We start from the raw sequence: 13,048 nt of genomic DNA, 5'->3' as shown, positions 1-13,048 counted from the left end.
ATATATAAAGCTTAAGAATAAAAGAGAGTAACTCAAGAGGATGTCCGTTTTTTAAAGGTTAAAAAGAAGCATTAAAAAAAGGTTTTTCTGTACCGTATCATAGCAAACGTAGTAACTGAAGAAGCCATTTCAATGAGGCGACCCGTGATTTCTTGAACTGGGGCTTCCTCGCTAAAAAAATAACAATAAAATAAAATATAAAATAAATAAAATGAGTGCATCGAGAACGGAAACACGGGATGCGGGAAGGATGGAGATTGTCTCTCCCCCTCCCCTACCGGCGCGTGTGGATCGGGATGCAAGAACATGGGGGTTGCAAATTAGATTTGGGCAGATGCTCCCACATTTCACCGCCAATGATAGTGATTCGGGGGATTTATGGCTCTTGTTTACATTGTAACTTGGCGATGAACGAAATGGAAAGTTAGTTTTTTACTCCTTTTCGATTTTAGTTTGAGATTAAGTATCGTGGTTTTGTTCTAAATGTTTGTTTGATTTGTTCTGAAAGTAATTAAGTGCGACAAGCTACAAAACAGTTGTAGTATAGTTTTCACGGTCATTAGAAAAAGTTTTCCAGACCCTTTGCAAAACTTTCATTCGTATTATTGCCCCCATTTTTTAATGTTTTTCAAATATATTTCAACAACTAATAAAAAATAAAAACAAGGAAATGAAGATTTTTGCTATTAATTTTAAGTTTTAATAACAGTTTTTATGTTTAATCAAGTAAATTTAAACTCACTTTAAAGACCAATTGAACGCAATGTTTTTTTTTAATTTTTATTATTTATAAAAAAAACGAACATATTTCATTACGAATTTTAATAGATTTTGTGTTGATTATTGACAAAATTTGATAAAAAAATTTTATCTTTCAAAATTTGATAAAATTTCAAAATTGATTCTTCTCTCTCAAAATTGATTTTCTCCTTGAAAATTTGATAAAAAACAATGGATACTAAATTAAAGTAACTAAATTCTATATGAAATCATTGAGCTAATTGTAATGTTGTTATTAATAAATTTACTAAAAACTTCTTTGCTAATTTATATTTTTACCGCGTGTAAATCTAATTCGGTTAAATCCGTGGCTTAAAATCTATGCAAAACAGAATCAAGTTTCTCTCTCTCTTTTTTTTTTTTTTAAAGAAATGCTAATTTTCTAAAATTGTATAATTAAATATCAACCTTATTTTAACTATAAACTTCTTTAAATTTTCCAATATAATATTATTATTTTGTACACATCCATTTTCGGGCCATTCCTTTGTAACTAACAAATCCAACGCCCTTCCTTACTGCAGAAGGAACGCAACATAAAACAAAATATTTCTATTTACGCTTTTAACTCCATTTGCGCTTCTCTTTCCATATTTTGTAATATGGCAATCTTATTACTAAAATATTCTAAATCTTTCTTGAAAGAATCCAGTACATGTAAATTCATCTGAATTCGCTATTCCCTTTATAGATTTCATTTCATGTTTTCTTTACATTTTATTTTCTGTTTTTTGTGTAATATATATATATATATTTTTTGAGTGCTCCTCACACTATTGTATTGGTATATTATGCTTTGGCTATATTGANTACACATCCATTTTCGGGCCCTTCCTTACTGGAATAGGAACGCAACATAAAACAAAATATTTCTATTTACGCTTTTAACTCCATTTGCGCTTCTCTTTCCATATTTTGTAATGTGGCAATCTTATTACGAAAATATTCTAAATCTTTCTTGAAAGAATCCAGTACATGTAAATTCATCTGAATTCGCTTCTCGCTTTATAGATTTCATTTCATGTTTTCTTTACATTTTATTTCCTGTTTTTTGTGTAGTATATTTTTCACTTAATGTGTTGGATTTTGTTTCAATTATTTTGAGTGCTCCTCACACTATTGTATTGATATATTATGATATGGCTCTACTGATACAATATTAGAAAGCATTCCTTTTGTATATAATCGTGTGAGCTTTTGAAGAAATATTATCTTTTCATTTTTGTTGTTTCCCGGTTTTTTAATATATATACAATATATATATATCGCGTTTGATTTTATACTCTTGCATCTCGTCAATCGCAGCAAAAAAATAAAAAAAAATAATAATAATAATAACAATAAATAAATAAATAAAAATTTTATATTTTATAAATATATTTATTCATTTATAAACTATAAACTGATAAGCTGATTCACTAACTTATTTTTCCTACCACGTGTTCTCGCTATCCTTTATTCACTCGCTCTCTTAAAAATCATTCTTGGTATATTTTACCGAAGCACCGAGAACCGTAATGCGATTTTTAAAAGGAAATAATTTTAACAACAAACAACTACGTGTAAATCATACTAATTATAAAAATTGCGCTACAAAAATAACTAAACAATTATTTCGTTTAAAAAACATTAGCAAACAGTTGTCATAGTGAAGAAAAATATTAAAGAACACGCTTTATTAAATAATTAATTAAAATAAATTAAACTAATTATAAAAATTGCGTGGAAAAAATAACTACATAATTATTTCGTTTAAAAAACATAAGCAAACAGTCGTCATAGTAAAGAAAAATATTAAAGAAATCGTTTTATTAAGTAATTAATTAGATTATTTTACTGTAAATTACATTTACTAATAAGAGACCCATTCGAAATGCCAAACGTTTTGATCACAATTTCGTGAGTTTTAAAAAATGGTTGAATTCACGATACCATTTAATTTAAGTCAAAAATGTAATATCGTAACAGAAATTCAGGAGTTAAATAGTGCTCCTATTAACAACAAATGTCACATTCTAAAATAATAAACGTCAAGGTGTTATCTGAAGAAGATATATGGGGCGATAAAGCATCCAAAAAGGTACTATTTCCAACATCAAATAAAAGCATCTGTTGGCGTTAACTTGCAAAAAGTGCGGGTCGCCAGGATATCTCTATGATATAAGGGCATCCCCAAAAAGCAATCAGGTGGTGGTGTGACGTCACGGAAATCGCACGCGCCGTCTGTCACAATCGTCCACGCGCCAGCTGGCCAATGAGCGAGCAGCCGGTATGGCACTTGAAAAGGGTAGGGGGAAGTGGCACGCGCCTCAAAACTATACATTTATTTTGCAAAAAGCCCCCTCTCCCGTTAACTATATTCTCTTGTAAGCCAACAAAGGGTACCCTTCCCGTTTTTCCAGCAGATGTTTTATTTTTTTTAACTTTTATACAGATTTTTTTTTTTTTTGAAATGTAGCATACAGGATCAGATTTAATAGTACTCATTCAATCATGTAGAGCCGTTAGAATCAGTCGCGTGCGCTTCTTGTTATGTTGCCAACTTGTTAAGTGAAATTTTATTTGTTATAAAATCCTCTTGTTTATATTTATTGAGAATAAATACGTTCTGTTAATGTCAATTAAAATAATCTAATAATGTTTAAAAAACAAACATCATATGGATTTTCAAGTGTTAGAAAATTTCTCATTAAATCTTGTTGCAGAATATGATAAAAGAACCAGAAAAAAGTAAGTCAAAATTTCTTTCAATTTTTAAGTGCACTCGTTTTTTTATTTTTAAATTGCAGTTTGTTCTACTTTTAATAATAATATTTGAACTACAACAGTTGCTTTATTTTCAACCTCATATTTACCTATTTTACAACTCCTTAGGTGTAATTATTCTTATGAAGTTATTCAAATTATTTTTGTTGTTAATATTATTTAAAAGTACGAAAGCACTTTACAAAGAGCTCATTATTATCACACCCTAAACGAATTTCGATGTAAAATAGAGATGATAAAAATTCGACAGAGATTACGTCATACCAAAGAGATTAATATACGGTTCAAGATAAAAATTATATTGACAGAAAATTAAAAATTTTAAAACATTTAAAGGGAAAAATCATAGTATCGCTGCAAAATCATTGACAATAGAGACATCATTATAATAATTATTATTAAATTACTTACATTCCCGCTGAATTTAATGCTCAACATAACTAATTTTATTTTAATAAAACAAATTAATAATGATAATCAATGTTCATATTAATCACTAAGAATAATTGTTTTATTAACAGTCATTTAAAGTACTGTAGATAATTTTTTTAAAACTCAAGCATGCATTCTGCTTAATAAGTAGTCCTGACACGATAATGCTAAAAATAATGACGAAAAACCTCACGAACCGATTAATTTTCCATCTTTTTGAGTTATTGAAGTCGTAAATATTTAAGATGTTGTTATTGATACTGTCGTCTTTCTTCAAACTTCTCTCTTTCTCAAATTATAGAACAAAAAGCAGATGACTTTTTTTTTTGTGAGGGAAATTTCCGCCATTTTGGGAAATTTAAAGTTGCAGTAATAGCTAATAATAACGATATGAGATTTAAGTGCAACTAAATCTTAAAATTATCATTGTCTGTCTGCCCTCCAAAAATCTGAGTGGGAGTTATTTTTCATTAAGAAATCCAGTACAGACGATTTTGTTTCCATAAAAAAGTAGAGAAAAAAATCGTTTGACAAAAATCATTGACTTTGATATCTTTTTGTAGACATTCTTCTTTATTCATGACATGCGTATCATACGTGTTGTCGATTATCACGATTGTTGAAAACAGAATTTTAAAAATTATTTAATAAAGTAATAAAGTGTTCATATAACTTGCATTACTATTTTTTTTACCCTGTTTTCTGTTAACAAAATACCGTTTTTTATCTTTATTTCTTACATTGAAAATTTCAGACGATGTTAGAAATAATTGTTTTCATTTTTTACTAGAGTAGAATTTATTACTGGTATTTCTTCTGTGTAATTCTTATCATAGAACTATTGCTTGAATTTAAAAAATATATATATATTTACTATAATTGCTATTGATGGTGAATTACTTATAATAACTGTTAATGGTTTGTTTTTGAATTTAAACTCTTCGGAAATTATTTAGCTTGAACCAGGTAAGCATATGAGAACAATTTCGTAGCTACTATTTCTGATATTTTTTAGTAATAAGTAGTGTTTTCACTTTCTACTCTATTTTAAAAAAATAGTTTTGTTAAAGAAAATAATTTATACAAATTAAAATGGCAAATCACTATAGGTGTAACACCTTATTTTAAAAATTAATGAAGCTATTAAAGTACAATACATTTCGAATAAGAAATTAACATATATCATAATGTTAAAAAGCATTATTGTTTATTCTTAACGCTTGAATAATGCTTATATAATTTCTTTTTACAGCCATGTCAATTACAGAAGAACCTCCTGTCTTAAGTAATTTTTGTAGTGACTATTGGACTTGGAATAAGAAAGATAAATCACATGAAGTTCTTTTGTACGGTGATAATTTCAAGACCGCTCAATTTCACCCTAATTGGAGCAACGGTACAGCTGGAGTAAGAGGCACAAGAATTTTAAATGGAGGACGGTACTATTGGGAAATTAATATCAGTCAAAGGATTTTCGGAACCAGTATGATGTTTGGTATGTACACATCTTACCATTTTTATTCCAAAATACTGGAAATTAAACTATATATGTTACATAAAATTTTATTTAATTTTGGCATTAATTTTATGCACTTTCTTTCCTAAAATTTTTTTTATTCCGTGCTTATTTGCGATCAATGCGTGGCCTGCAGTTGTTTTAAAAAAAGTTGCTGTCTGCGAAAAAAATCGTGTAGACAAAATGATCGTGATTGTTTTTTTTTTTTTTGATTTATCGGCAATATGAACCGAACCTTGTCTGATGCTTATAAAAATGCTGACAAATTTATCGGTTTTGTGTTTTGTTGCAAGCTATGTGCTAAAACACAAGACAACTTAATTTGGGTTAAAAAGACACAAAAGTGATATTTGGCAAGCGATCGGCATATAGAGAATAATTCGAGAATTAACTACAAACATTATTAATGATATTGATGCTAAAAAAAAATTCAGTCAGCAAATAAATAAATAAAATATGACTTTTTATACTAAGACTGAATCCATTTTGTAATTAATTTTTTTGTTCTGTAGTACACTAAGTACATCAATATAATTATAAGTTATGAAAATTGTATCAATAAACTGAGACAGCGAATTTTCATAGCTGGGGAAATTTTTAGCAAATTGTATAATAATCTGTTTTGTTCACAGTACATATTCGATATTATCTATTATTCGGGTTATAACATAAAAATTAATACTCAATGAATAAAATAAGTAAAAAAATTTGCCATTTATATGTGATCTTCCATTTTATTGTAAAATTGTTTTGGTTAAAAGGGTGGTTAAAATAATCATAATAAAAATAACCACAAACTATAGATTTTAAAACTTTTTTATTCATTTGTAAAGTTATTGATTTTCTACTAGAGAATTATTTCTTACTTAAAAAATATCTTGTTATGTTTCTTTCATAAATAATAATAATTATTTACAAAATTTATTTTTTAAATATTTTAAAATTCTTTTAATTTTAATATATTTGAAAAAATTTGTTGAGTACCCAATAAATAATTTTGAAATGATTTCTTTTTATTCATTGAAATGTGTTCGAATAAATTTTTTTTACAAATTTTAGCCTGTCATTAGGTTTAATCGAGCACATTTTACCGAATAAAATGAACTGAAAATTTATTTTACAATATTAATTTGTTACTTATTAAATAATCTCATGTAGTTCTCCATAGCTTTGCAAAATGTACCATTTCTGTGTAAAGGGTATTCTTAAAGCAATAACATTTTCCCTCAATCGAAACTGTTTGTAAATCAAATAGTTGCACTAATTAAAACCGTTGTTCTTTTTCTGCATGGTAATAGCTATTAGTCTTATTTAAACAGCAAACTCTTTAATAGAAATTCATTTGTATGCAAAGCGGGAGAAAAAAACTATATATTACAGTTACGCCGCACAAACATATGTCCATTCGCGTGACGAAAAATTGTCATTTATATATTGTAGAAATAAACTGATTATCAAAAAATGCGAGCATTAGGTCAAAGAAGGTTCAAATAATGAATTACAAACATGAGTTCACGGTAACGAACATGGATATAAACTCTAAAACAACAAATTAAATTTTATAACCGTCTTTGAACACTCGATCCAATTTTGAGTTTACGACTCCGTAGTCTTGTACTTTTGAACCCAATCCAGAAAACAAGGGAATTCCTAGATCAAGTATTGAGAGAAATTTTGACTTCGTGGAGGACGTTTTGATAGAATTAACTTGCATTTGCACGTTACATGGAAAGGAAAACCGAAAATCTCCCAAAGTTAACCTGGCAGCAAGGGTGACTAACCCATGATTCGTTTACCACTGAGGATATTTTACGTTAGCACTATGGTCGCGATGCGAGCCGAGTGGGGAATCGCTTGACTCGAACCCGGGTGACCTCATTGGGAGACGATTGCTCTATCCCCTGAGCTACCACGTCTCACAATAAATTTTCTGTTCATAAGCAATTTTTAAGATGCTTTTTAAATCTTCCAGGTATTGGAACAAAGAAAGCAAAGCTGCACACCAACGCCTTCATCAACTTGTTGGGAGAAGATGAAGAGGGGTGGGGATTGTCGCACAAAGGCCTTCTATGGCACGACGGAAAATGGCGTCAATACACCAAGCCATTTCGAGAGAACGAATCCACAAGGGTTGGCATTCTTTTCGATGGGATAACAGGAACACTCTCCTATTACAAAGATGGCTGTTGTCTAGGGGTGGCATTCAACGATCTCCACCTGGTGCAGGACGAACTCTACCCCATCATATGTTCTACCGCAGCAAAGACTGAGATGTCTTTGGGAGACACCAAAAGAGAATTTGGCAATCTCCAGGATAGGTGCCGATCAGCCATCCTTACCCTTCTCAATGAAGTGAATGACGTTAGTGAATTGTGTTTGCCAAAATCTATAAAATCATACTTAACCGAAGGTGTGCAAGAATTACCCCCTATGGATAAACCGGAGAAACCACCAGTACCTCGGAAGCGTAACAATTATTGTACGAGGTCTAGAACCTGTAGATATGTTGGCATGGATAGTGTTCCGTACACTGCTGAAAATTATTACTAGTGAGGTTTTTTATGTGAATTTTTAAGTGCATCCTTGATAGTTTATAGGGAAAAAAATGAGAGTTATGGCTGAACGTTACAATTTAGTCCTATTCGAAACTTCTAAGGACAAATATTTACTTATAAACATGTTGTATCAGTATTTTGTCAAAATGATTAAGAAAATGTTTTGGCAATCAGCTTCCCAAATGATCTCAACTACCTCAATGTGATGTTTTCTTTCATATATATTACTTAGTTTTTTTATGTTTGTTTTAAAATGTTTCTTTCTTAAATTATGACTGACTTACAGCTTGCTATACATCAGTTTTTATGTGTGTGTAGTTCATTAATGAATGTATCAGAAGTACTTTTCACTAAGCTAAGTACAATAGGAACTACTCTTACATTTACTATATCACTTTTTTTTCTTTAGCAAAATTGAGTAAATTTAGTCTAACATGACTGTTAACGTCAGAAATATTAGTTAAAGATATAAGTGATGCATACTTTATGTCAATGTATAGAAACTAAAATTAAGTGCGTATTCAAGTTTTTACTGTATCATTTCAAAATAAAATAATATGAAAGATTTTTATAAAGTAGAAAATAACTGCTTAAAATAATATTCCTGATCTAATCAATTATGGTTATTCCAAATAGGAGAACAGTTGCGATAAAATTTTTTTCCCAACCAAACAATTAAAAAAATACTTTATTCATGTATGAAAAACACGAGTATTTATTTATAAAACTCATTGTATTTAAAAAACAAAAAAAGCTTATAAATATTTAGCTACAAGAATCGGTAATAATTGGTATTCTTTAATTTTAAGGAAAGCTTATGCACATCGCAATCAGTAATTCAACAAAAAAATTTTTTTTTAAAAGACCAACGGCTTCATCAACTAGTTCACATAATAGATTAACAAGACTGAGAATAATCGGGGAAAAAACTTTTATAATATACAATAGAGAAAGTGTCAATAGATCAAGCAATTTAAAGAAAGCTATATTCTGTTGCAAGTTTAGAAAAAACTATTAACCCTAAGGAGAGATCCTATTTGCATTTAAGTGCACGCCAGATGGATACCAAGTTGCTAACGCAAACGAATATCGATATCGCCAACTCTTGAAACGACATTGCACAGCCTATTTTATTTTTGATTGCTTTTTTCAAATCGTGTGAAATGAGGATAACAAAACTTGAATAATAACTAGAAAGTAATAAGAATTAATGAAAATGATATTTAAAAATCGTAACAAATATACGCCTTTCCATTGAATGAAACTGACGAAAGAATAAAAAATATTCTTTCTTGCAGACGATTTTCTTCTACAGCAAAACAAAAGTAAAAACTCTTTATCTTTCATTTGATTTATTAAGGACAGGGCAAGACGCGTAATTTCTAGTAGTGAAATCAAATCCAATGCTCTTGCAACATCATATAGTTGTTTCCTTCTCAAGAAGAAATGTACTCTCTTATTTATCGAAATAGGTCGCCAAATCTGGGATTTCAATAAGACTATGAAACTGTAACCCTTTTAAATAATTCTATGATATATATTGTAAAAGTAAGCACGAATCAAATTTCCACCTGACGTGTTTAACATTTAAAAGCTTTTACATTGTTTTGAAAGCATATTTGTATAACAAAATGAAACGGAACTATATGCAGTCGCGGATGATTACTAAAAATCTTATACCACAATAGTCTTTTTCTTAATTTGCAACGGAGTGTAATCTGCAGAGTTCAAGACAAGCTTCATCCCATAACATGCTCCGCTGAGGTTAATACTGAAATGTCTCAGATGGGACTCTAAACGAGAGCTTGGCTACCTATGAGATAGGTTATGTCTGCGAGTGATATCATGTTGACTAAAACCAATGAAACTCAAAGATCACAGGTACCTTGTCAGTGCTAAAATTAATTCACTCAATCTGGTGTCTATATTGGCATGGATAGTGTTCTTTATACTGATGAAAACTATTATTCGTGATATGCCATAATTTTAAGTGAAACCAATTTAGGTGTCTGTTCTTACTCATTAATTTGTTGAGAAACATTGAGTAAATTGTTATAAAATTTAGCAACGTGAGTCATACTATTTTAATGAAACCATCACACATTCATATATCTCAGATAAAAATCTAAAATAATGACATGTGCTTTGAGTATTTTGTCAAAATGAATCTTGAAATAAATGTGTATATATACAACATCTAAATTTGCAAAATTTTATAACATATTACATAAAGTTATAAAATTTAGCACTGTGACTCATACTATTTTAATTAAACCATTACACATTCAGATATGTATATCTGAATAAAGTCTAAAATAATGACATGTGTTTTGAGCATTTTGTCAAAATGAATCTTGAAATAAATGTGTATATATACAACATCGATGTAAATAGAATGATAATGAGATAGTTATTTTTAAATAGATATTGTCACGTTTTGATGCTTCAAGGCAAAAATTTGCAATGCAATTTTATAATTTTTGCGTATGGTTCGAATGTAAAAACCTAAACCTAACCTATTTTTTCTCACTAATTGTGTAAAATCACACATGTATGTAATTAAGATGTTATATTAATATATATATAGAAAAAAAATACATGATATGTATTCTTTGGATGAGTATTTCTAGTCAAAAGAAAAAGGTATTCGTACCTTGTACTCTGTGTAAATAGAAAATTTTTTGTATATTGATTGTCTATTTATTGCATATCTACTTAATATATAGAAAGTTCAGATGCCAAATTATATATAAAGTTTGTCATTAGTGTTGCTTATCTAGCCTCAAAACAGTATCGAGGTTAGTTCGTACCATTTTTTTTAGATGCTTCTTATTTCATAAGTGCGGCGAATTTAAAATCAACACATAAAGAATTGACCTAGAGATAGGCAGGTCAGGCTATTAACCAAGCACACTCATCATTATACATATACTATATAAGATTATTACACAGAAGGAAATAAATAAATAATTTTTAATTAAAGAACCAGAGGTATTAATCAAAATATTTGAAAATAGAAACATTTTTACTTAATATCAAATAAAAAATAAGTAATAGAACTAAAAATTAAATTTTTATAAAAAAAAATAATGTAATTTTAATAATTATTATTTAAATAAATTAAGTCTAGTCATAGAATTCTTTATTAAATCTATTTAATTGAATTTCTATGGATATGAAATATTTGTTACTTATTTTACATGTTTTTCTATTGAATATCTGTACATATTTATTCTATTTGTTTTAGAGAATATGAAAATTGTTGTATTATAGTATAATTTTTGTTCAACAAGACATTTCACCTTTATTTATTGTCTCCTTTTTTGCAACAGTGATGTATTTTTTTATAAATAATAAAAACATAAATTTTTGAAATTGTGTTCCTTAAATTTAAAAAGTGTTTCTCAACCAATAGAGTAAAAACATTTAAATTTTGGATTATTGGGTAATCTAAACAAACATAGAATTCTCCACTTACTATTGTTAAAATTTTATAGTTGACTTCCTTCACATTCCTTGTGAATTTGAAATAGAGAAAATCAGATAGTTTTTTAATTATCTAAGTATTTATTTTATAAGAAGTATATAAAAATATATTCAGTACTGCCACTCTCTAGAAAAACCTAATTTCCTTGATATTTTTCGAAAAAAAATTGAGAAGTTTTGCAGATATTCACAAAACAAATTTAGAAATTACATACCCCAGGCATTAAACCAAAAATATATCACTTTATAAATTTATTATTACATTAAATATGATCGTAATTTTTTTTTTTTAAATATTTTAAAATGCAACTTGTATAAATCAATATCATAAAATTCAAAACACTTAACTTGTTATTGAAAATGAACTATTTTCTGATCAATTATTTTAAATTAACTTTTAAAAATGTTTTTGATCAAGTTTAAAGAGATACTTGCTTAATAGAAAATATAAATAACAAAATAATTACCTAAAAGCGGCAAGCATAAATATGACATTTCGTTTTCATAAACAAATAATCAAGCAAAGCCTCAAAACATGGCTCTTAAAAATAATATAGCTTTTGTTTAACTACTTTATAACTCCTAAAAAAAGGGCACATAATTTTCAATCCTGACCCTTAAGGGAACCTCCGTGTCCCCTTCCCCGCATATGAGCCCTTCTTCCAGGGGTGATTGTGACATGAAGTAAAAAACCCTGAAAACTTTATATGCAAAAACTCAACCAATTTAAACATAATAAGTGAAATACATACAGTTTTAAAGACATAATTGGAACTGCATGTTAAAATTAATTAATAAAATTTATTAAATAATAGTTAGAAATTAAGATTTTGTTCTCAATGTATTTCTAAATAGTTACATGTTTACAATCCCCTTGACACAACTACATTTCAATTGNTGAGTCAGATTTTCTGATCCAGGATAAAGGGAATTTAAAATCTGGGAATTTTTAACAGATTGACGACATTTCTTATGCACAACTGTTCCAGAATGATTCATCAAGGATTTAAACCCTTCATTGTGATATTTGATTGATGTATTGCACGCAATACAGAAACATGTACCTGGTGTATCAATCTTGCGGCACCACACGTTGATTTCTTCTTCCAAAATGTCTTTTTTAATTAACCATTCAAAACGAAACTTATTCTTGCAGTCTTTTTCTAGATCGCTAATGTCATCTCTTTCTGTTAAGAACTTCATGCTTACTTAAAAAATGTGATTAACGAAATTACTTTAAAAATGCATGCCGAATATTCAACACAAAACGTGCACGAGGAAAATCTTTCGGCAGTGAAAATTTTAACACGTGCTGACAAGTAGTGCAGCGCGCAACTAAGATCTACAACCCTACACCTACAGCCTCTGCTTTTAATTCCAAAAAATTCGCCAAGCAGTAAAGATTTTCTTTTCCCAATCCCTCCCCGCAACAACGTCACGCATTCTCCTTTCCCCCAATCCACCCTCCAGCGTCATGCCTTTCCCAACACAAGCAAAAGGAGAAGAAACGAAT

General features: G+C 28.9%; 1 protein-coding gene across 2 annotated transcripts in view; it reads left to right on the top strand.

Moving 5' to 3' along the window:
- LOC107454280 (SPRY domain-containing SOCS box protein SP555) overlaps positions 1–8,602 on the top strand; it is a 16,003-nt gene extending 7,401 nt beyond the window's left edge. The window contains exons 1-3 of one of the 2 annotated variants that reach the window (XM_016071415.3): positions 2,971–3,510; positions 5,231–5,473; positions 7,467–8,602. In XM_016071415.3, the coding sequence (XP_015926901.1) occupies positions 3,489–3,510; positions 5,231–5,473; positions 7,467–8,044 (843 nt within the window). In that variant the 5' untranslated portion in view covers positions 2,971–3,488 and the 3' untranslated portion in view covers positions 8,045–8,602. Of the gene's footprint in view, positions 1–2,970; positions 3,511–5,230; positions 5,474–7,466 lie in introns of those variants that run through there. The other variant, XM_071186434.1, reaches the window with a different exon arrangement.
- The last annotated feature ends 4,446 nt before the right edge of the window (positions 8,603–13,048 follow it).

This window comes from Parasteatoda tepidariorum, chromosome 10, assembly GCF_043381705.1.
Source record: "Parasteatoda tepidariorum isolate YZ-2023 chromosome 10, CAS_Ptep_4.0, whole genome shotgun sequence".
NCBI lineage: Eukaryota > Metazoa > Arthropoda > Arachnida > Araneae > Theridiidae > Parasteatoda > Parasteatoda tepidariorum.
Note: the sequence above shows the minus strand (reverse complement) of the source record. Positions and strands in the feature narration are given on the sequence as shown.